This window comes from Falco cherrug, chromosome 11, assembly GCF_023634085.1.
Source record: "Falco cherrug isolate bFalChe1 chromosome 11, bFalChe1.pri, whole genome shotgun sequence".
NCBI classification, from domain to species: Eukaryota; Metazoa; Chordata; class Aves; order Falconiformes; family Falconidae; genus Falco; species Falco cherrug.
Genome location: NC_073707.1, coordinates 34,078,703 through 34,104,941, shown reverse-complemented (window position 1 = coordinate 34,104,941; position 26,239 = coordinate 34,078,703). Strand labels below are relative to the sequence as shown.

At 41.6% G+C, this 26,239-nt stretch overlaps 2 protein-coding genes across 2 annotated transcripts in view; one reads left to right on the top strand and one right to left on the bottom strand.

Moving 5' to 3' along the window:
• Positions 1-26,239, bottom strand: part of LOC102047329 (transmembrane 4 L6 family member 1) — a 54,734-nt gene that overhangs the window by 28,297 nt on the left and 198 nt on the right. The gene's annotated exons all lie outside the window — the stretch shown is intronic.
• Positions 15,476-21,090, top strand: TM4SF4 (transmembrane 4 L six family member 4). Its single transcript, XM_005434297.3, has 5 exons — positions 15,476-15,908; positions 16,163-16,252; positions 18,480-18,613; positions 20,388-20,577; positions 20,870-21,090. The coding sequence occupies exons 1-5, from the start codon at positions 15,735-15,737 to the stop codon at positions 20,885-20,887; spliced, it is 606 nt and encodes a 201-aa protein (XP_005434354.1). The 5' UTR covers positions 15,476-15,734; the 3' UTR covers positions 20,888-21,090.

Sequence of the window (26,239 nt, the reverse complement as noted above, 5' to 3'; positions counted from 1 at the left end):
TGCTTGCTCTTGGAAACAAGAAGCATTATGGTGTTACAAGATACTGCATCTAACAGGTGGGTGTGCAGAGTGTGCCAACCTACCTGCCAAGACAATGAAAGCAGTAACTTCTTCTATGACAAAAATACAAAACTTCCCTTTTTCCACATATTTTTCAAGCCAGCTATCATTTAGTTACATAGCCACAGTATAAAACAGAACTATGCAAGTTTTCGGAACTATGAGGAATATTAGGAAGTACAACTAGGCAAAGCTCAAATAACTAATCAGCAAGAAATTAAAAATGCTACTTTTTTTTCTATGCATAATACTTACAAGGTATACCAATACATATGATTGTATCTACACTTTTGTGAAGGGGCACTTCAACTGAAAAATAACTTAGAAGCAAACCCTTTGTATCATATGCCCTAGAACATTATGTAGAACTGAACATATTATTGTCTTATTTTGGGGCTATTTTCCATTATTGTTACTACGTTGTAACACTTGCTGTACATGTGACAGCAATGCATGTTGTCAGGGATAACAACTGGGACAGTCAAGAAAAGAGAGATCACTTTTAAAGAAGTCTTTGTCTTAAATCTTTCATATTTGTTACTTTTTAAAGACTAACAACAGTTCTGAAAACATCTATCTCCACATCATCACAGATATCACCAAAATGTGCCACCACTAAGGAAGTACCATTTCTAGGGTCTATCAGCAGTATTAAAAAGATCTCATTTTCAAGTGGCACAGGGGGAAAATAACCACTGAGTACAGAGCATCAAGACTGGCAGCAGATTTCTCATCATTTGAATCTATAAACCAAACCCCACTACATTCTTAATGACTGCTTTCAGCATAACGTGGTGGAACAAGCATGTGAACCCCTTTGGTGAATCCTCTGGCCTCCACAATGCAAAAGTCAGGGCAGATATGCAACATCATCTGGCATGCTACAGGTTCAGACAGGAAGTCATCAAGGGAGCTTGCTCTAAAGAGCAGTAGGCTTCCTCAGATGAGCTGCACATAAATTCTCACTTAGTTTTGAGGAAGGTGGCTCTTCACCATCAGGTGAAAATGACAGAGTTTTAATCAGGTGAAAACAGCAGTGTTTTCAGAAGGAAACAGAACACTCTTGTGTGAGCAGCACAGTATAGCGGAGGAATATGGAGCCAGACTAAGTACCAAGAAGTTACCAACATACCTAATGGCAGAGATAGCTGAGACACAACAAAGATTTCTGCATGAGGGCTACAAGTGTTTCTTGAAAAAAGTGCAACTAATCCAGCTGCTGTTCATACTGAAAGTTGGTTGCAGTTCACATACTAAACCCCAAAGATTTCAACTGGTGTACTGGGATATTAAGCACCTTGAAATTTAGGTCACTTACTCTGTTGCCTAAATAGAAATTATAGGTGACTAAGTTTAGAAATCCAAGTTTGACAGCATTGTCCTTAAATTGTACCTGGTCATAAAGAAGGAATGCAATCTATATCACAGAAAGCTGAGGAGATTCAACATTTTGTCCTGGTTTCAGCTGGATTAGAGTTAATTTTCATCTTAGTAGCTGGTGCAGCACTGTGTTTTGGATTTGGTGTGAGAACAATGTTGATATGACACTGATATTTATACTAAATAAAGGACTTTTCGGTTCCTGGGCCCTGCCAGTGAGCGGCTGGAGTGGCACAGGAAATTGGAAGGGGACACAGCCAGAACCGCTGACCTAAACTAGCCAAAGAGGTATTCCATACCATATATATACGCATGCTGAGTGTATGAACTGGGGGAAGAAGAAGGAAGTAGGGACATTTGGCGTTATGGCATTTGTCTTCATGAGTAACCGCTAAATGTGATGGAGACCTCCTTTCCTGGGGATGGCCGAACACCTGCCTGCCGATGGAAAGCAGTGAATGAATTCCTTGCTTTGCTTGCATGCGCAGCTTTTGCTTTACCTATTAAATTGTTCTTCTCTCAACCCTCAAGTTTTACACTCCTTTCCAATCCTCCCCCCCAGCCCTCTGGCTGAGGGGGAGTGAGCAAGCAGCTGTGTGGTGCTTGGTTGCTGGCCGGGGTTAAACCACGACACATTTACACTAGTCTGTGATGCTTTGACAAATGAAGTGGAATGGTTTATTAAAGCACTTAAGGAAAATATCATACATATTAGTTACTTCCATTTAAAGACAGACAAAAAGCTAAGAAAAGCATGCTGTTATAAAGCAAGAGTTTTGACAAAGTACAGATCTGCTGTGCCTGGAAGCAGCCATTCTACCTGCAAGTGTAAGTGTGGCTCTGAGCATGTGAGCAAAAGATGAAACTTCTATACAACGAGAGCTTCTCCTGCTCTCAAATTCTGGAGAAAGCGCAATTTCATTCCATGTACATACAAAATGGCTTAGCACATTTCAATGCTGTTGTCAAATTTACAGGATGAGCTCTGTACTCAAATTAAAGAGACTGGTAAGACAGTAAAAACATCAGAATACAAAGATGCAGGTGAGTATAAAGACCTCACTGGAATAAGATGACATGTCATGTAGCTTTGAGTTACTATAGATAATTATATTGCAAGAAGTATACAAAACTTTTGCTCAAACAGGCAAGGGTGTGACAACAGCTGAAGCACTTGCATGAGGTCATACAGTAATGACAGTCAGAGGAGCTGAGCAGAATCCCCTGTCAGGTCAATGAAACACAACTTGGCATGGTATTATGACACATACTGGTGATGATCTAGAAGAACCTACTTTGCTACAACCAAGCCATAAGATTTACTGAGGTTTTAAAATATAATCACGGTTTAAAAAAAATAAAAAATAATTCCCTCCCCCCTAAAGAAAAAAGGAGTAAGATACTGGTTAAATTTTGAAAACAGTTATTCCCAGATGCTCCAAATGATGTAAAAATTAGCTGCAAACAAGTTAATAAACATACAACAATGAAATCAATTCACACACATCAAACTTGAAACTATTAAAAGAAACCCTTAGTAGCATATACATTAAGTCTATTCTTGGTGCCTAAAAATCACCCCAGACTGCCAGCAGTCCAAAAGGGAAAACAGAAACATACTTAAAAAAAAAAAACAAACCATGCAAAACCCCCCCCCCCACACACACACAACACCTCTACCTGGTATAGAGGAGCCTGGCAGGCTCAAGAGGTGGGCCCATGCAAATCTCATGAAGTTCAACAAGGCCCAAGGCCAAGTACCAGGTCCTGCATGCAGGTAGGAGCACCTCAGCACACAGACCAACAGTAAACATCATACATCCAGCCAGCTGTCACTCACACTCATTTTAAAGGAGCTGAATTTCTCCAAGGTCAGCCACATCCTCCTGAGGAAGCATCTTGTTAATTAGGGCAAATTCAGACCTCCTGTGCAGAACAAGCTGCACCCAGCACGGCCTCATTTTATCTTAAACTCACAGGGACTAAGTGAATATGATTGGAGACAGTTATCTTAATGAAAATAGCCATCCATAAAAGTTCAGTGTTACTGACTACTGACCAATGTTACTGCCTGGAGAGGCCCAATACCACAACAGTTAGCTTTACAGTCTCAAGGCGCAATTTAACAGCTGACTTAACCTGATCTAACTGCAAATTGTTGCTGGAGATTCAGTCCCGTTCTCTACTTGCACCTATATATTCCTGCTTAGTCCCCAATACTGATCCTGGCATCCCTGCAGCCTTGCTTGGACCAGATCAGAGAACTAACCTGGATGAAAACTAGCCCTGTGGTGGAAATTAGAAAACAGTGAACAAACAGCTTATTTTCAGCCAGACCAGTCCCTCATCTGTTCAGATGAGTTCATCTGTACAGATGAACGAGCATTGCTGCCAGAAGCCAGCCAGTGCCATGTATCTTGCTCTTGGTGGTGGTGGAAGCCCAGATGAACAGGAGCCAGCTGCCATGCTGTGGTCCCAGGCACAGCAAGGAGGTTGAGCTTTGCTGCCCAGGCCACCGCAATGCCAGCCCTGGAGGCTGGCATTCAGCTGCAGCAGCCGTGGCACTCCTCTCAACAGGGAATGCATGTTCTGTCCTCTTCTTAAAGTATTAAAAACATAACAAAGGGAGAAGGGAGAAAAAATCAAAGAAGCTTATCTAACTGTCAAAGAGGATAAGAGTCTATAAACTATTGTGGTATTTTTTCAGATACCTGTTTCTGCAGCAGAGGTGCCCTCATGAGTGTTTCTCTTATCAATGTCTCTCACTCATAAAAAGATGATGGTGTGTTGAGCAAGTACGGACATTGGTGACAGCCAGGGAAGTGGCCCATGAGGCAGAGCAGTGACCAGAGGTGGGCAAGCAGCAGCAGGAAGCAGCCCATCTCAGAGGCATAGCTGATCTCAGGCACTTGTGACAGAATGAGATGTAGGAAAAAGACAGCTTAAGAGAGACAGACATGAAAAAAATTGAAATATTAAATCTAAGGGCTGCTAGTCCCTTGACCTCAGGCCAGCTTCACAAGGGTCAGCATATTTTTCACCATGACATACAGATAACTAACTAGAATTATTTCTAATTTATTTCTAACATTTTTTTCTAATCACTATGAACAAGACCAGAAATAGGCTCCCAGCATCATCATGTTTGCACTGTTAGGATCCACCACAGCCTTCACATAAAGACAAATGTAACAGAAGCATTGAGCCTTTGAGGCCACACAGCATGCTCTGTCCCAGATACTTGGTATTAAAACAGGAGATGCATTATCTCTCAAAACAATATGAGTGTTCTGAAGGTAACAGGGTACAGCCTGGTACCATATCATTAAATATTAACACAAGTGATAACTGATCTACTCAAGGTGAGTCAACTCTGACCACAGTTTTAACTATTTGCAAAAAAGGAAGTTTAACAAATCAAGTCTAAGCACATAAATTATTGTAAGGCCATGCTACATTATAGTTTTGAGAGCAAAGATGCATCTGAAAAAGATCAGAATGTTATTTTGCTGTTGGGAAAAAAAAACACCAACAGGTGTTTTACAACCATCCCTGAGCCTGCAGTCCTAACAGTTTTATGGAAAGACCCAGTCTTTTGCATTCAAACCGGATTACTTCCATGCTTTCAGAAAAACAAAACAAAACCCTAAACCCATACGTGATATACCTCTGAAATAAACAGTGTCCTGGTAAACTTCTCTCTAGGCCTTCTAATTGCATGGTAGCTGACTTCAAACTTGAAGCAGAAACAGGAGCAAGAGGGTTTTTTATAGAATAGATTAACAGTTACCTAGCTCTAGTCACACTAGTAAACACAATAAAATTTCACGGCAGAAAGAAAGAAAACAAAAAAGCATTATGTTTCCTACAGCTGAGATCCTGTACGTGCTTTTAGTATGGATGAACTAGCACTATCAATAGGCTCTTACTCTCAATTACCTATTTATTTTTGCTGACATTTGGTTCTCAGCAACGTGTAACATTACATTCCCTACACAACATGGTTAAATGCCAATATTTATCTGTTCATGATACGGAAATTTATTGTAGTTGCCCACTTATTACTACACAGGAAAACCTTTCTTCCACTCACTTCAGTCTTACATTTACTGAAACAAAGTTACCCAGGAAGCAGAAAGAGTTGTCATGGAAATAAAACCGATTTAACAGAGATTGCTGCAAAACCTCCATTAATTAACCAATTTATGGTAAAGCCATTTGTCCTCTCATTAAACGTAGTTGGTATCATTTCAATGACACAACAACAAAACCACAGCAGCTCGTTACTTCTTGTATATTCCATCCTTTAGTGAGAAATGCATCAGCACACAGTCTTGCACCATTTTTTTATACTTCATCATAGTGTTTAAACTGAAGTGGTGAAAAGGAATTCACGATTTGTGTTGACTTTGAGCACATGTGTGAAGGTCCATCTATAAAACTGCATATAATTTGCTCCTGAAAAAAGCAGTAAAAACTTGTCTTGCTTGTTTTGAAACAAAAAAATTTGATTTAGAATGTAAGTTTAAAAATAGTTTTCATTTCCGAAATCCAGACTATCAAATTCTTTCAGAAAAATGTATTCAATACATGTTTCAATGTTTTCAATAACTATGTTGACAAAATGAAATGGTCCATGTCAAATCTCAGGAAATAAAAAGAAACTTCAAAGTTTAAAGTATAATAAAAGATAGATTTTTGAAATAGTTAACATATTCCAACTCTACTCTTGACAGGATACTAGTACACTATACCTGAAAACCATATGGGCTTTCAATGAGGGGGTAACAGCTAATTCAGTTTCAAGCTGGGACAAACTTTGCCTACAAAAAACAGGAAGGTAGAACTAAATGAAGGAACAGCTCGAATATCCTTCTGTTTAGCAACAATTCAGCAACAGAGCCCTGTCTAAACAGATACTGCATAGTGATAATGACAAGAACTATGCTCTAAGGAAGGACAGAGCATATCCAGAGGCCAAATTTTTAGTGCCAAGGATCATTTGAAGTTTAATGTGGATGTTTTTACCAGCAGTATCATTCTACCCCTAGCCTGGCAAATTTGGTAACAGCAAATCAATAATCACTAACCACGAACAGTACATAATACAAAACAGTTCATGCACCTTAGACCATCTGGATGTCTATTTACAGAGCAACCAATTTGTTGCTGTACCTAATGCAAATTTCATGATTGCAAGGTGATTTGGTGGAGGGTGAAAGTGGAGTATGAAAAACACACTACCCCTCATGTGAATGTTCTGAAAGGAGGAACAGGGTAAGCTTCTCAAAGCTGCAACAGCAAAGGAAGAACTGAAGGGGTGAAGACATCGGGTGAAGGTGTAAAGGATCTCCCACCCTCCCTCCAAAGCTCTATTCGAGAAATCCAAGCTAAAAAAAAAGTAGTAATAGACTAGTAACAGCGATAGCATGTCATGTCCTTGCCTCCATGGGCTCTTCTCTGGGTGGCATGGGGCTGTCAACAAACAGCATACAATTTGCAAAACACTCAAGATTTTATACTTTTTCAACTGGTTCATAAAAGGAAGAATACAAACTTTCAGAGAATGAGTGAGAAATTAAGACTTGCCATTGCATGATCTCTGTCATTTTTTAATATATTTGTTAACTGAGAAATTGATGAGCAACTGTAACAGTGCAAAGGCAAACTGCTCAGGTTCTGCTCTCCACTACAGCAGCAACTACGGGATAAATCCACTGCAGGTAAGGCCACTAACATGCTGTATGTTGCCCACAAGGATGAGTGCTCCAAGAGTCTGTGGAGCCTAATGCTGACAATAGGAAGTGCAGAGACTGCAAGGTCAAGCCACCAGCAATTTGAGACACGTTGGGTAAAATGATGCACCATCTTAATTGTGCTGTTTGAAGAAAGATTTTGGTAAGACAACCCAGTTCTGCATTTCTTCTCCAACAAGGCTTCCCACGGACATCAGTGGGAACCATGGATACATACAGGGTATGTAACCAGACCCTTAATGTATAACCAAAATTCAAACATTTTATTTGTTCTGGAAAAACAAAGAAAAAAACTAGGCACCCCAAAGCTAAAAACCCAGCTGGCCGCTTCCTTTAAAAACTTCTTGATTCTTGCTAGCAGAGGAGCTCAGTGTGGAAGAAAATACTATTCGGTCATGAAAATCTCTCTTTTGAACAGGATTCAAGCAGAGGATAGTTAAAACAAACAACTGAAGAGGAAATGAAGTGTAAACATGGACTCTGACCCCATTCTTATCAAATGTCCCCAGTGAAATCAGCAGGGGAGAAGGACTAGCCAGCTGGAAGCATGTTTGTAGTTATGAGTAAGATAAATGAGAGACATAAAGCATCCCAGTTTCACACCAAATGGATTAAAAAGAATGCAGTGCATAATAGCATTCTTATCATCAATCAAAAGCTGTACAGAATTGCATCCAAGTACATGGGAGATACAGCTTGGGAGATGGGATCCATGGCAATTCTTAAATTTGAACAAATGCAAAACCATAACAGTCTTTCAAATTTGATCCAAAATGGAAATGGGAATTATCCAGTTCCACAGAAAAGACAGCCTTCCTGCCTTTCTTCAGTCTGCCTCCCTACTCAATCAGCAATTTATGATCTGTAATGAGAAGTGCCCTCATTTCAGACAGGTGATCTGGAAGTAAAACTGAACCTACCTATACCAATCAGACATTCCAAGTATCAATATCGTAACATAAGATTAACATCTTTTACATCATAGAAATTCTTTCCTGCAAACCAGGGTCCATTATTTTCCTCTGTGACATATGAACCATTTCTATATAAGGGATTTTAGACCAAAGATGTCTTTAAAGCAGACACATCTCTTACAGAAAGATGGGTGGGAGAATGAAAGGAGCCAATGGGCCACAACTGTGCCATTTCTGTGGAGCATGGGAACAATTCACCTGGACAACACAAATGGAGGATACAAAGCCAAGCAGCAGGGATGCAATTGGGGAGAGATAACATCAGTTCACCTGATGTGCAGCTCACACACCTCCTCTCTACCACAGGAGCCCACATGGTGTTGAAGAGCATATGGGCAATGTTGTTTATTAGCAACACAAACAAGCAGCAGAAATTAAGAGCTACTTCTCCTTTGCTCCTATTTCCTCCAAGTCCAGAAAGAATGATGGGAAAGAGAGGCAGGTATTCTCTTCCAGGGTAAAAGCAAAGCAACTCCACATAAATTTGCTGGATTATTCCTGCTTTACACTTGGGGCCACTTAGGCCACAATTTGTTCCTAGGTAAGATGAATTAATGAATTCACAGGCGTATTTTCCTCTCAATTGCACTGGTATCTAGTGAGGGATAAGAAAGCCCAGACTTTATCTCTGGAACCTACCTTCCTTTAAGACTATGCATGCACTTGATGTTTGCATCCCAGTAAAGACAGAAGCAATCCCCACTGCATCAGCACTGACAGGTGCAGCACTGGCTGGGGCAGCAGCTGCAGCCACTGCAGCACCCGTAGTAGCGTTGCTACCATTCTTTCAGTTATCGGCACCAGAGAAGCCAATCAAAATCTCAGCAGTCTGAAAGTCCACTTAAAAGGAGGGTGGGAGAGAAAAAAACCCAGCAAAACTGTCCAGCCACTACCTGACCAGATAATAAGGATCTGAGCGCTTACAGATGCAAAGAAGGAAATTACAGGTTCAGAGACATAAGATGTGAAAACTTCTTATTTAAAAGATGTTTGCTGTTGCAGAACACACAGAAGTATGATAATTTGAAGAGGCAGACATTAAACCTGTCAGAAACAACAATACAGGGATTAAAATCTGCCCTCACTGAAACTGGTGGGAACTATGTACTTCATGGTTTAGCCAAGATTTCACTCAAGCAACAGTAATTTCAAATTCTCCTGTTTTCAAAGCTTTACAGAACTTCTACAAATGTTACTTTACAACTGAAATTTTCTTGCAAAACATCAGGTGCACTGACTGCTAGAAAAAAAAACCAGAAGCACATCAAAGCATTAAAAAACACAGCTTTTTGGGGGTAACACACATGGAGGCACACTGTATATCACTCCATTCTTCAGAAACATACCAAGTCAGGATGAATGCTTCTGGGCTCTGAAGACAGATGATGAGTGACGAATAGTCACTCTGAGAAAGAAATTAAGGAAAGCCATGAGCAGTGACAGCATCCAGTGATGCCTCCCCTGCAAGGCAGGAGAACCAGTTCATCCACTGGAAGAACAAAAGCATCTGCTAAGAACATGAGGCAGATTCATCTCTTTCTCAAACTTGAAGAAACTGGCATGGTTCCCCAGGCATCGCTTGCCCGTCTGCCTACTTCTGTAAGGTCAAGAGTAAGAAGAAAACCTAAATTATACTCAGCAAGAGAATGACCGCCTGATAGACAGTTATGCTCTTCAGCACTCATAGTGATAGGAAGAACATGTAACTAAACTCTGCATAACCTCTGTAAATAATTCTGATCTTTATAATTTGTGGGATGTGACAAAAAATCATAGCAAAACTATAAAAAACACCACCACCACCCCACGAAATAATTAACAGATAACTCTAAAAGAAATGGTTCTTTTGTTCTCCCATTTTGGAAAACACCTCAGGTGCAATTTCAGTTTTCAATGCTAACTATTAAAAGTCTTTCAGTGGTGCTTAGATGGCCCTTTGTTTCTTTGTTTTCTGCTACAGGCATTGTTATTTACAAAAAAGCAATGTTGATTAATATGTAACAAAACACCTTCTCTGCAAAAGGAAAAAAAATAAATATCAGAAGACTCAACAAACACAACAGCAGCAAAGAGAGGCATTACATACACAAAGTTACCTAATTTTTGCTTACTTGAAAGTAATATAAATCAGAGACGTGTCAGAAGTTGCTTAAGGGGCCACATGTTTATTTGCTACTGGTTGTCAGTTACTTTTGGCCCCATGGTTACGAGTATGCCTTGAGGAGAATGAGGGAATGGGATTATTAAAACCTTCACAGAAGATGTTCCACACAGAAAAGGGCATTTGTGGTTAAGTTAAACGGGCAGCAAAGGTGGATAAAATGGGAAGTGACAGAACATGACTACAGAACAGTAAAAGAGCAAGGAAGTATAAAGCTGAGTTAACCATAAAGCTGGAAAAGTCCAATCAGTACAATAATTTTCTATGTAATTTCACTTTAAATGAAAAAGTCAGTAACTTAAACATATGACTGACACCAATGGAAATAAAAATTATTTTCAAATATTTTTTGCTAACAGAAAGGACTAGACTATCAGATATCAAGAGTGATGTCATGGAGTAAAAACTTTACTTGGAATAGGACATAAAAACTCATCTGACCTATTTCCATTCTCAAGAGAGGCAGAGGAATCTCCCACTCTGAGCTGGCCATTATCCACCTATAGTAGATAGTCTAGGACCTAACTAATTTGATCTTCCTTGGAAGCTGAAATTGTATCTAAATTGTGACTATTGATAGCAGACCTGCCGACACAGGACATGAATCCAGGTTTGTTTTAGTTCTAACACGCCTTCCAGCCCACTTCTCTTAAATACTTTTCATTAGCATACTTTGCTTTTCTGTATTCACAATGATACCTACGTGCAACTTAAAGTACCACCCAGGTCAAGCTGCATTTGTCAAAGGCTCTTATCTGAACAAAAACGTCAGGAAGAGAACAAAGGTCAAACAAGATACAAAGGAAACTGCATTTCACCAGTCTGTCCTCAGAACCCAGGGGAAGTCCAGCAGCTGGGGCTGGGACAGGAAAACACCATCACAGGAAAGCCCACAATACCAAGTTTTCTCAGACATTTTTCCCTTTTCTGCTTTCTCATGCCTCATCAGGCAGCTATCCCCCAGGTTTGACAGAGGAGTCTGTGAACAGAAAAGGGAATGAATGTCTCCTGCGTCAAAGCTGTGAAAAAGGGTGCGATGATGGCTTTTACTTTGCACATAACACAGCTCCATTCACGCAGCCCTGCTCTTCCAGCATCTCACTGATACACATGCTGTATCCATGCATTTCAGAGAGGAGTGGCTTGTCTCAACTGCTAGCAAAAGGGAGTGGGGTCTGTCTCCTCTGTATGTCTACCTGGGTTCATTACACTGGTGTCACAGCTGGGTGGCTTTCCTGTGTTCTGGAAAGGAGAGCCTGTACTAATGCCATCCTTCACTGCAGTGAAGCCTGGGGTAACATGAAGGGAGACATTTATCAATTCACTCTTCTTTGTTCTCTCTTCAAAGAAAAGCAACTTGGTCCACAGGACTAGCCTCTTTCCAGTCCATCAATGGAATGGCACAACACAAAAGCATATACAACACCATGTTGTGGGTTCAGAGTGACTTTATGTAGGAACTTCCTTCTGTATTTCTTACTTGAGATCAGTGTGCCACCATACACATATACAAAAGATATATATAAACACACATGCAGCAAATTTACTTGCTGCAGCAGAGGCTTGAACCGGCATGGTTTCAGCTATGCTACTCTAAATCCAATCCTACCCATAAATTCATAGTAAAATCCAGGATCAGTACTTCTCACAGAAGCTTATGAAGCTCCAGATATCCGAACTACATTTAGAGCATGGAAGCAGCTGCAATCACAAGAGCAAGAACTCATGACCTTGGGTCATAACTGCCTAATGAGTTCAGTCACTGACACAAGAACTGTTCAAGAGACACCTATCTACAATTAAAAATTAATAGATACATCAAAATACATGTTAAGCCGCATTCATCTATCTGAACAAGATCAAAATCTGATTACCAAGATTACCTAGAAATCTGGCCAACAAAAAAAATGGAATTTCTTGTGATGATAGTACTAGTGATATCTCAGGGGCCCAGCCCAGGTACTGAGAAAAGGATGGTTAACTATAGTGTGTGCTGCATCCAGGCTAGTTTGCTCTACTTTTCAGGTTACCATCTATGCTACATCTGGTTCTGTTTCAGGATCACTGTTTCCAATTATTGAATTTTCTCATTTGCAGCTACCAGCTACCATGCACTCTACAGGTTTATATGTAGCCACAGGGCATGTAGCTGTATTTGTATTTATTATTTATATCTATCAAATTACCTGTTCCTGTCATTCCTCAGTCTCCACATAGTTTGCAGATCATTGCCTGTCTGTGTTTTAAGAAACCGGGTGAAGAACTGATAAGGTATCATCACTGCTTACATCCTCCTGAAACTACCAAAACTACCCAAGTGGCCTTCCATTCCGACTATTTTTCCATAGGAAAACATGTCATTTAATCTTTCTTTGCACAGCATGGACTCTGCATGACTCAGGAGTTGGGGAGAGGAGGAAACACCCTCATAGCATACCAGAAAGGAGTGCCTTCCATTGACTCCACAATTGCTAGGAAAACACTAGTGGGGACAGGATGACACAATATTCAAAGACCAGCTCCACCACAGTTACCAGCCCTCAGAGTCTCCACAATGGAGTATTTATTCCAGGACCAGCAGTTCTGGCTAATGCTTGACAATGGGCTCACTGGTCCTCCTCCCAGATAGATGGCTGGAGTTGGAAAATGTGGGCTAGAACGTAAGGGAAGAAACCATTTGAGAGGAACTGAGCATGCAGGTCACTCAGTTTCTCCCTGGAAAAAGACTTGAGTCAATCTGAGTTTTGTTTTCCAGCTCAGGCTAGATGCCACTGCCCCTTAAGCCATCCCTGTTGACAAGTAAGTGTAACTTAAACCCTCACATAAAGGTTGGCAGTAGTTTAAAAAGACCATGCATAAATAAAAATACAGCTGAACAGGGGGGTCTGGCTAACCTTCAGTGGTACTGACAATGTTGGTAAGTGGAGTAAGAAGGAAAGAGCAGGACTGTTGTGAAACTCAGCTTGAAAGCCTGGCAAGGGCAAGAAGCATCTGCATTTGAGCCACCTGCAGTAAAACAGGACGGCAGGGTGCTGAATGCACTACAATTTAAACCTTTCCCTCCGTACTGCAAGCCAATTTGCAACTGCAAGAAAGTCACATGCTAGTCTGAGAGAGAACGAAGGAAAAAAAAACAAAGTAAGATTTGTGTTTAAGCTACAGCAAATATTTTCTCTATGCCTGTTATGGAGTCACTATACTACAACTGGGAGCCAAATTACAGATGCTCTCTACACACTGGGTATATCATGAAAGTCTATGTTGTGGTTTAACCCTGGCTGGTAATTAAGTACCACGCAGCCACTTGCTCACTCCCCACTCAGAGGGATGGGGAGGAGAGTTGGAAAGGAATGTAAAGCAAGGGTTGAGATAAGACCAATTTAATAGTTGAAACAAAATAAAAATGAAAGAACAATAATAACAATGATGACAGTAACAGTTACAATGAAAAGGGGAAGGGAAAGAATAACATCCAGAGGGAAGAAAGGAGCATGTGGCGCACAATGTAACTGCTCACCACCTGCTGATCAATGCCCAGCCAGTCCCGGAGCAATGACCTGCCTGCCCCAGCCAGCCCCCCAGGTATATATACCAGGCATGACAACCCATGGTATGGAATACCTCTTTAGGTAGTTTGGGTCAGTTGGTCTGGCTGTGTCCCCTGCCAATCTCTTGTGCCCAATTCCTCCAGCCTTTTTGCTAGCAAGGCCTGAGGACCTCAAAAGTCTCACATCAAACCAAAATACAGCACCGTACTAGCTACTAAGAAGATAAACTCCATCCCAGCTGAAATCAGGGCAGTCTGTTAACCATATCAGGTGAAGCATTGATGACACTACAGGTCTGGCCCTCCCAGCTGATAAAACTACTTTATACCCTTTTGTTTCTGCAAAGAAGCCTAAAGCTGACAGGCCCAGCAGGCTCTGATTGCAAATACATTTCTTCAGCATCAGCGGTGGCTCAAGACATCCCTTGTGCCGGCTCTCCCAGCTTCCTTGTATCTGCACAATTATCGGTGTGGCTTGTGATGAACCAGATGAGGGAATTAGTCTAGATCAACAGTGACTTGGGTTTCTTTCAGCTGTCATCTGTATAAGGATGGTGCTGTGAAAACCAGCTTACTCAGCACTGCTACTTAACCTGAAGCAATAGCTCTGGAGTGTTCAAGACAAGCTTTGGACAGTTCACTATCATGTACTTCTTGGGATTTTGTGGTCGTACAAGGTAAAATCTTAGATGTTTCTGGGTTGCCTGTCTTTGAAGATTCAGCGGAGATCCACTATATGGATCAAAACAAACCCTCAAATACCTTTAAGAGAAGGCTTATTTCAAATTTGAATGAAAATTTCCTGAGCTTTATGCCCTCTGAGCAAAGTGGAAACTGTTGTCCATCTCAAAATACATGGAATTCCTGTGTCCACATAGAAATGGCAATGGAAGTGCATCTAACACTGTTTGCTAGGAATGAAGATCGGTGGGAAAATCATCCTAACACAAGTTCTACAGGAAAATATACAAAGTCTAAATATGAAAGAAAAGGTACCCCGTATATGTTAAAGAGCCGCAGAGCCTGCTTTAAGAGAGATGCTTATTTGAATCAAATACTGCATGCTAAGCCATGAGGCTCTGCTTTACCTCAGCAGACTGCCTGCCACATGCAACATAATTTTAAGTGGAAATTTTGCCTGAGCACAGATGAAATGCTGGGCTTTGAGGGAACGCATTACCCTTAGAGAACACAACACAATGTAAGGAGCAATTTCACAGAAACACTTTTTGATCATTAGCCTTTATTCTGAGATACCAGCTGCAAAGCACTGCCTCCATAATAATGGATTACCTATTGCAAATCCGAGTGCTTCAAAATGACAAATGACTAGCTCGGCTTTCCCAAAGAAACGTCACTAGAACTTTTTCCATTGCAGAGCTGTTACTAACATCAGCTGATGCATTATGTGTTTTCATGTCAGTGTTTACATAGAAGTATTTTGTGTGTGAAGAAGGTCCGTGTGTTGTAAAAATTATGATCCAGAACTAAGAAGGAAATCTACCAATGACCTGAGCCCAGATAATGAAGTGTTTCATCCATATAAGTAAAATATTAACAGAGGTTAGTGGTTGTCATAGTAAAATGAGAGGCTACACTGAACGTAATTTCATCTACAGACGTTCAGAAAATTGACATCACAGCTGCAAGAACATATAAATAACCAGCATGCTACATTTCTGATTGACTGCAGCAACATCTCTGAAAGGAGCATTCTACAGGCTCAGCTCCCCTAAAGGCACAGCAGAAACTGGATTTTGTAAAGTACACCAAGAAGCTCCATTTATAAAACAGTTGTAAGAACATCCGAGAGATTTTTCCTCTGCCTTTGTGTCTGCCATTTCTTTAAAAAAATCATGTGCATGGGAAGTTGTGCTAAGTGTCTGGGGACCACTCTCATCCCCCTGGCTGTGCTGTGTACCCTCGCAAACATTTTGTTGTTTTTCCCTGGAGGAAAAGTGGTTGAAAATAATCTACACATTACAATTGAGGTCTGGTACTTCGGAGGGATCTTGGGATCTGGTGTGTTGGTGAGTATATAAATTTAGACATTCCCATCTTTCTTCCCCCACCCACACCATGACTTTGCATCGTTGGATTTCCTCAGTACCTCAAATGCAGACTACAACACTGCAAATTCTTCTGTGATAAACAAGTTACAAGTCAACCAAGTTTTGCAATAAATAATTTAGTGTTAAGAAGAAAAAGACATAGGATTATTATATTTAAAGGCAAATGTCACTTGAATTCATACCAATTCAAACTGTATTTCTGTTATTGGTAGATGATCTTTCCTGCCTTGGTATTTTTGGGCCTTAAGAATAATGATTGCTGTGGGTGCTGTGGTAACGAGAGCTGTGGAAAGAGGTTTGCGGTAAGTGAGAGGAAACATGGCAAAAAAGTAAAAGCTAAATTGTAACTGATACGATATATGTATCTTCTGCTGCTCACAGTCATTGCGAGACTAGACATGCTGTCCAGTGTGAGACACAAATCCCTGTCATTTGTTTGCATGCTTGAAAGTAGAAACAGCAGCCTCTCAAAAATTGTATTATACCTTTAGTTGTTGTTGTTTAGTGTGTTGTTGTGCCACAGGTACCACAACTCTAGACTTGTTGTATTTTGCTATCACAAGATACTTACAGTTGCTGTTACAATTAAAACTAATTTCTGAAAGACATGCACTCTGATTTGCAGAGCATAACAGTTCTCATTTTAGTCAATTTTTGTGGGTGGTTTTAAAAATTATTCTGACAGCTGGGCACTACATTCCCAACTCACTGCAGACCCAGCAACGGGCTGCAAGTACCTCATTAGGTTCATAGCAAACTTAAGGTTGGAAGAGACCTCGGGAGGTCATCTAATTCAACCTCCTGCTTAAAGCTGGGTAGACCAGGCTCTGCTTTGAACTTATAGCTTCCTTTCGCACTAGAAATGAAAACTTTCAAATGGACACCTTCAGACACTAGTAAACATTTCAAGCATTTTAGTTTAGAAGTAAGATTAGAGAACAAATGCATGTATTTTTACTAGGAAAATCTGGTTTTTTGAAATAAATTGTTTGGCTCAAGAAGATCATTACACTTTTTTTTTTAATAACGCACCAGGGTTTCAGTTGGGGACGGAGTGGTGGCGTGGTGGTGAGGAAAAAACAAGTAGGAAAAGAATCATGACTGCGAGGTTAACAAGGAGCCTTCCATAAATCCCATCTTCGACACTGTCTTCATGCAATCCCAACAAAGCAGGTGGAACTTCTGGGGTAGGGGGAGAGAGAATTGGAGCCACGTATTTCTCTTCACCACACTGCACTACCAATTTTCTGCTAGCAGTGAACATACCTTAGTTCAGCTCTGAAGGCCACATACAACTTGGCAACTACCAAACTCCTAAGGCCGTGCTGCTCAGCTGCCAGTCGCACCTCTGCCATGCAGCTGAGCAGGGTGTACGGTTGTACATGGGGGTGACGAGCTGGGAGCCCTTGCTGCCTGTGCTCCCACTGCCTCAGGGTCAGCTGAACCCTGCACACATGGTGCTGCCATACAGCAACCAATGTTATGCAGTGCCTTGTTGACAACACATGTTAGAGTGCAGCTGACCGAGAAACTGTGACTATTAATACAGTCACAAGTACTAAGTACCCCATGCTAAAAGAGTCCTGGTGGTCTTACCACAGCATGACTGAGAACTTAGTTTGTTCCTGTATGTTAGCACAAACACCACTATCATGTCTACCACATAAACATAATGTTTAAGTTAGCCCCATCATATACATCAACATAAAAATGCATGCCAACACCCAAGGCGAGTGCCTCCTGATGAGGTCTGAATAAAAGCTCACAGACCTGAAAGCACATTTCTTTTTTTGCTCCACCTATATCACTTTGATCCAGTAAAAGACACTACTTCTACCTACAAACTCTTACAGTTGCAAGTGCTTCAGAAATGAAGCAGGGCATTAGTTTTTCCATAATTTACTTACATATTAGTATACATGAAAATGCTGTAATGGAAATTCAGGAAAAATAAAGACATCCTTCCCAATCCATTCCAATTGCACTGTTAGGGCTAACGATGACAAGTACCTGCGAGGAGGTAAAGTATACTAATATGAAACCCGAAGGGAAGACTCAGGAAGGAAAACCAGAATTACTTCATCCAAATATGAACAAATACCAAAGCTAGCTTGTAAAGGGTACTGTAGATTTGTTTTTTCTTAATGCCTTGAGTGGTCCAAGACTTCAGTTTTGCTTATAATCTCTTGAGATTCTCAAAAGTCACCTGCTTCGGTGAACACAGGACCTTGAAGAAGTAGGCCTGCTGGAAAAGCGCTGTGGAAAGGGGAGGAGTGCCATCTATTGTGTCAGTACCCACACCCTGCTGTCTTCAGGCAAACGCTGCTAATTCTTTTAAAGCTTTTGAATAGAATTGCAGGTACACATTACACATTCACTATGTAATTGCAAACTAGTATATTTTAGCTGTTCAGGAGTTGACTATTTTGACCGTTAAGAGATGAATTTAGGGAATGTACATTCCCATGAATAGGGTACATTTCATTGTTTGAATAAGAACAAGAATAACATTATTTTTCTCTTCATCAGATGTTTTCTTCTATAATATTTGCTACAGTTGGAGTTCTGGGAGCTGGATACTGCTTTGTTTTGTCAGCAGTAGCCCTAAACAGAGGCCCTAAATGTTTCACTGGAACAGAGTGGACCTATCCTTTCCAGGATGGGTAAGACAAGACAATCAGAAGTTATACGTGTTTAAGTTTGTGATATGATTTAACTTCCAAATCCCTTGTATGAAAATGGGAATTATACTGTTTGTCTAAAACACAGAAGCTCATAGAAGAGCCAGCAATGCACAGCAATACTACATAAGGTTCAAGAGCACAGATGTAAAGAATAGCAAGTACAATCAAAACCACTGAGTTTCAAAGGAGCCCATAAAGAGAAATGCACAGCCTTTTAGGTTATCCTTGGGATGATAAGCAGTACACATTGCTAAATTCTATCTACATGAATAGCAGCGACATCTTATATTGAAATCCAATGGCACTCAAATAATTAGAATCTATATGTCATTTTACCTTGGTTACGGAATTTGGAAGCTGTCCATTCCTCATACTTTGCAACTCAAGCATGTTTGCTGTCATGGACATTTACCACTTTCAGAGAGGTGTAGTGAAGAACATGAAACCCTAGAGATCCAGCTGCTCAGGGCTGAAGTCAGCAAAGGTCCAAGGGTACAGTGTGTTACCAAGGAGAGCAGGTGCAATCAGAACAGATCAACAAGGGGTGCAGTAAACCACTCATCACCTGAGAATTTGTAATGCAACCTTCCTAAGTCAAGAAAGACCTAGCAGCTTTTCCTGCATGATACACCACAAAATTACAGTTCAAGTTTAAAAGAAAAAAAGGAAGTTGTATGTTACCCATTATTTGTTCATGGGTCAGTGAGGGCTGGAAACCAACTGTCTTGGTCTAATTCTGGGAGTCTCTGGAAAAATATGCTCTATTTCAAACATAACGTTGGTTGCAGTCAAGGAATCACTTGACAAGAACACAGGAAACAACACAGCATTAAGAATATAGGAAGTGGTTAAGCAGTTCACAATTAAATCAAAATATGAAGGTAAAAAATACAGAAAATACTTTCACCTAATACTGCAGTTCTTTAGACAAGGCATCTAGAACAGCAAAGGTTGTTGTTTTCTGCTGAGTGGGCAAGAGGCAACTGGTCTTGTAGCATTTGATGTTTTGATAGGAAAACTGAGTTTATTCTTTTTTTATCATATCGTTTTGATAATTCACTTTTTTTGTTTTTATTACAATGTAATACCGTAAATAACGACAAACATTTAGTTGTAGAATGCAACATTGCTTCCTTGTTCCTAACTGTATTTTGGGGTACTGGATTGAATGCCCTGATCCAGCATCACACCTTAGACACACACAAACAAAATATCTAATACTGTAATCAAATAAAGGCCTGGGGTTTCTGCCAAGGAGGAGTTACAAAAGGTGCCATACTCCCAAGGAGACCCTGCAAGTCCCACACCCCTGGGGGCACGCTTCCCAGGTGTATTATGTAGTGCCAGCTGTTGGCACTGCCTCATCCTGCCTGGAACTGCAACACCCGCAGCAAAACCACCTTTGGCGAAGACACTGGCAGACAAACACCCCTTTGACACATGCCTGGCTAAGATCTCTGCTTCCCAAAACACCAGAAACAATTTAATTGTAGCAAACACATAACTTGTCTCTGATTGCTCCCATCTGATGCCTTGCCTTTTCAAATGAATTACTGCAATTGATCTAGAAACCAAAACAAAATCGTGTTCTAGATAGCCAGCACAGCACCAGTGTGATAATGGAAATTCTTTCTGGCAGTACTGAAGCTCACAGAACCTCAGCCATATCCCAACAGTGGCAACTCGGCTGTGACAGAGCCCCCTCTGTGAGCTAACATCACCTTCTTCATAATGTTTTGTTCCCTCCTCCAAGGAATTACCTCTCTAACCAGACATTGTGGAATGCGTGTCAGTCACCCGAAAACATCGTTCCATGGAACCTGACCCTCTTCTCCTTGTTGCTTGTCATGAGCGGGATCCAGGCAGTGCTCTGCGGCATTCAGGTGGTGAATGGCCTGCTTGGGACAATCTGTGGGGACTGCAAATGTTGCGGATGTTGTGGGGTGAGCAACTGACAGTTTTCTAACATTATTTTGTGTACTGATAATAGTTACATGTAGACGCCTGGCTAGCTGACAATCTGAAAAACTAAACAAGCCTTCATTCAGGGCCATGATCGTGTTTCCTGAAGTCCAGCTGAAACCCTACAGTGTTGCCAGGTGCTGAAAACATGATGTCAGTCCACATTTACATGTTTATCTGACAGTTTCCCATAACCGCTAGGAAATAATAAAAACCTTTGAAAGCCACAGGAACAGAGGCCGCTAAATCACCTCCTCATTTTTATTCTTCCAGGGAGATGGAACTGTCTAAAGAATATGAATATTGCAGACAACCCTCCTTATCTTGGGAGACTCCCTTTTGCAACCATTCCGTAAAGCAGCCCTCAGATGCATGGAAGATGAATAAGAAGATGAGAATGAAGGGCACTTCCCCCCACTAAAATGATGAAGCCCTGACTCCCTTTCCAGCCTTCCTGAAACCCCTCACCATGGAATAAAGTATGTGAAATTCAACTCTCGCATTCATATTTATTTTCATAAAAAAGCTTCCATTTAAAAAATAGGGTATCCTCAGGCAAAATGTTTCCTCTCCAGAGTCAGCTTTCCAACTGGGCAACCAAATGCTGCTGGTACAAGAGCTCAGTTGTAATGCAGTTGTCTCTTATTTTCTTTTCAGGTTTATCAGATGGAAATATCCTAAGTCTTACCTTTTCTTGAGTATGTTTATGTTACGCGGAAGGGCAAGTACTTCTCTCTTCCAGACCTGCTATGTTAAAATTCTCTCTATAAAGAGAGTCTGTTGTTACAAAAGAGAATCGTGAATCTCACGATGAGGTCTCTTTTCTTGACTGTGACTGACACATGGCTGTAAGCAGCAGCACTGCTGTGCAGGTAAATGTAGGGTCAAAGTAACAGGCAAAAGAAGAGTGCTAGTCTGAGGTGTTACAAGTCATCTTCAACACCACAATACCCTGCTTCACCCCAGGAACATTGTGAGAAAGGCCAATTCACAGCCATTTCTCAGCATGATGGGGATCTTCACTAATCTGTAATTGATTTTCCTCCAGTCACCCTTACCAGAGGGAACGTGACAACACAATATGGCTGAAGAAGGTGAAACTGAAAACAGAAAGTATAAGAATACAGGAGGCTTGTAGAGAGACCTTCCCAGCCTACAATTATGCCAGGGACCTCCCGAGACAAAGGTTCCATCTCTGCGTTTTACTCTTCTTGAGAGATTCCTTCTCCAGAAAGCTGTCCAGCTGCTTCTTGGATCACAATATCCCTTCCATAATCTAACTTCATGCTGTGGGAAGACCTCCTTTGTTCTGACCCTGACACCTGTTCCTTCCATTCGATGTCTCTTAGTTCTTGCCCCCAAGAAGGTGTACACAGACAGTCCTCTCCCCTCTTCCCCACGATACTTCATTTCATAGGTTCTCTCACATTTCCTCTCAGTTGTCTCTTTTTTTAGCCACAAAGAGCATTAGTATATTTAGCCATTCCTCATGCAGAAGTTGTTTCACCTTTATTTGAAGTTTTCAACCTTCCCCACTACACTCTCAGATGGGAGGGACACAGTAGCAGTGTTCCAGAGTACAGGAACACTGCCCTAGTGACTTACTCCAACAGCAAAGTTCATTAGCCACAAAGACAAGGGTGAACCACAACCTGATCGGTTACTGCTGTGAATCCCACAGGTCCTGTCTTGTTAGAAGACAAGCCAATTTCTCATGCGGAACATCAACTTCAAACACTGGCTCCAAACAAATGGTAAACGAAGCCTCATTTCTAGAAAATCAAGTAACTTTCCACATCTCTGACACAATATAAAATCAGTACCCATGGAAAGGACAGGAACATACCCTATTTAAACCCAGGTACGTAATGAGAAAGCCCCATTAAAACTTCAACACATGTATCTATTTACATGCTAAAATACATGTATTCCTTGTCTTGAATCTCTCCTGTACAGAAACTGCACAGCCTGTGTAATCTAATAATGTAGAAATATTCACAGTAAGTAACCAAACCTATTACTATTTGTGAAAGGCTTTTAACCCCCTATTCGTGGCACTAACTAACCGCAATCCCTTGTCTAACAAAGGCTATGCAGTGGCTTAAGAGTCACAGATAAACAGGTCTGGGAGGCATCTTTGAGGCCTACCTTTGTATGCAAAGACAGTGCAAACGACACTTAAAGAATTTCCAAGACATCTGTGTAACCTGTTCTACACACACCTTCAGCATTTTGTGACACTGTTCTGGAAGTTAGAAAGACTTTCTTCATACATGAACATGCAACCTCCTGGTACAAAGCTGTTATCGTCCTGATGGGCTTATGGAAAAGTCTTCCTCTTCACAGAAAATCTTTACATATTTGGAGAGTCCTACCATGTTTTGGATCCTCACCTGTGACAAAACAAAAAATTGTCACTCTTTCATCACAACTGATGTTCCTTCACAATTCAGTATTCATGTTGTGCTCCTGCAAGCTCATTCTGCAACTTTTCTAGAAGCTGAACGCTGGACTTGTGTTGAAGTCACAATTTCCATTCAGCGGAGTTGAGTAGCTCATAACTCCTCTTCTTAAAGCTTCCAATCTATACATAAGTGCAAATGTTATTTATTCATCTTTTTGTAGTTCAATTTAGCTATGCCTGCAAGAGACAGGAAAGGCAAGAGAGCTGAAATGCAAAAATACTTTTTAGAAACAACTAGTCTTTTAAAAGTTAAGAATAAACTATTTCCCAAAGAAATCAAGGATGAAACAAGAAGGACTATAGAAGTTTGAGGGATTCAGATCAACAGATACGCTTCTTAAGAAATTCCTAAAACAAACTTTCACAAACCAGCTTGCCAGACTGAATGTCTCAAGTCTTCTAGTTCATCAATGTATTTGCCTCATCTCTTCCCTAAAATTTTCCTCCTGAAATAATGATTCCATGGCCTGTGCTTTCAGAAAACTTATGTACTCTGCACCTACTCTAGAGATATGTGAAGAACTTAAAAGTATTCAGAAGCACTAAAAGCTGGTGAGCAATATACAAAAATGTTAAATAGCTAGATTCAGGTACTATGAGTTATGTTAATCAAAGTAAAGCAGCCTCAGTGATACATCATGCAAGATAATAACAGAAATAATAAAAAATCTCTTTAGAAACAGCTGTGTCTCCCACCTGTTCCACTGCATTGCTAGGGAACTTGAGAGTACTCTTTATATCACCACCCACTGATGCAACCATCTTACATCTATCTATTCTTTAATCTGTGGTTAGCAGCTGTCCTGCACCTCATCTCCCATTTGTCTTATTTATGCGACACCTTTAGGAACATGGAATGCTTCTCGTCAGCATTCAACAAAAGGACAGGAAGCTGCACAGTGTACAAAATTTTGATGTATTAACAAACAGAATACATAAATCTTTTTGGGACACTTGGGATAATCACAGATAGGAAGCTATGATACCTAAAACCAAAAGCAATAGGTGCTTTATGAGTAAGTGCTTCTGAGATGCCCAAATACATGCTGGTTTTCTAACATGAAATAATACACTGCAGACACCAAGACAAGGCACACACGTTTCATCTTGCGATCTGGACTGCATTTGCACCTCGGCCTTGCAGTGTATTGAACAAGTATCAATGAACTGGAACCAGCAGCTCAGCTGACCTAGCATTTTAAAGCGCCAACAACAGCATTCCTAAATCTGTTCAGTTATGGTTAATATCTGGGGCTCTCCACTAGCATTTAATTTAAAGGGAATCATGCTTTCCTCCATTGTTCTGGAGTAACTGAAGATTGCTCTCTGTTTTTACTGAACAAGGCGTTCAGTAACGTCAAGGAGAAGGACCGATCATAGATGGTTGTAACAGAGAAAGAAGGTACAATGGGCCCGCGGTACTCCCAGGAGAGAAATCACAGGTAAAGAAAGTACAATGCTGGACAGGGACAGAAAGATGATGGCAAGAGAGAAACCACAAACTGGGAGATCTGAAAGTGTTAGAACAGATCACAGTAGCCCTGACCAACTTGGAACACCACACTCAATTTTAGTGTGTACAAATGTTAACATATATACGCTTACACAGATGCGGAAATCCTAGTAGCCTAAAGAAAAAACATTAGTATGGTTTGCAAAATCTCAGAGATGCACATGTTATCTGAAGCTTCATTATTCACTCACATAAACTGTCTGCTCAGTGACTGATTGACTCGGGTGCTGAAAGCATGGCGATTTTGACATTGCGTTGCATTGTTTCAGCTAAGCATTTACATAAAAAGAAATACACAGGTTATTTAACAACTCAGCTTACAACATGTGGAGTGTGTGCATGTGATTTGAGCCTACACATTTCAACTTAGCCTGACAAAACTGGTGCCCCTGCACACCTGAACTACACAAAGTTGGGAGCGCTCTCTCACCTGTCTCCAATAAACAGATTGCAACAGGATGATACATTAAACACCGTACAGTGTCACCTGTCAGGAAACAATGCATTATTTACCTGGCAACTCTTTGCAAAAAATTTTGTTTCTAAAATTAGTAAGTAACATACACAAAAAGTTAAAAGACATCTTTTGCTCTCAGCTGAGCAAATGTCTTCTAACACTGTTCTGTGTTCATTGCCTGTCCACAGTTCAACTTCAGCTCCTCCTTTGCAGCTCCTACACTGCTGGTGGTGTAACCAGCGACAAGGTAAATGACGGCAAACTCCAGAACATCTGCCACCTGAGGAGATGGGGAGAACAACTTGTTCTGTGACATGTATATGGGGAGTCTTTACCCCAGAGAACAGACGTGGTACCACAGTGATGGATGTGAATAAAAACCCAGATAGAACACCTAAAGTTTTTTTTCTTGCCAAATTACTTTTTCACTAGGACAGGGCACACTGTTTAACAGAAAGCACAAAAGCTCTCCCAATACAAAGGGGCTTTCTTACAGACATCTTCACCTGAGAAGCATCACTGACAACCTCCACCTGTCACTGCTAATTCGCTGCGGGACCCTTTGCTGAAATAACAACTGCTCCCAGCTGCGGATCCAAAGACTCCAAACCGAAAAAAAGTCACCGGTGGGCACTGAAAAATACGCAATCGAGCTACCGAACCGTGCTAGGTAAGAGTGGCTTTCGGCATTATTTCGAGAACGGTACGTACAGAAAACCGCCCAGTGGAAGGTCTCCACGGCCCCTGCGCGTGCAAGCGCTTCCTGCCGCCACAGCTCTCGGCCGGCCCAAGGCGCAGGCCCGGCGCCAGCGCCCGCTGTCCCGGCCTCCAGCGTTGCCTCTGGGGCCCGCCCGCGGCCGCGGCTGGCGGGAGAGGTCCCCCCCGGCCCAGCTCGCCGAGGCGAGCGCTGAGCGCCGGCCCCGCGCCGCCCGGCACGACCCTAGCGCAGCAGCTCCCGCCGGCCGAGCCACGGTCCGCGCCTTCGGGCCGGCCGCACAGGCCGGGGTCGCGTCCCGGCTGCCCCCTGCCGCCCCCTCCGACCTGCTGCCGGCCTGGCTCCCGCTGCCTCCGCCGGGCCGACTCGCTTCTGGGACGGCGGGAGCCGCAGCCCCTTGCGCGGCTCCGGGCGGAGATCGACGGCCCCCGGGCCCCAATTCGTATCACCCTCCGCCGGGGGCCGTGGCCAGAGGCGCCGCGGGAGCGGCCCCC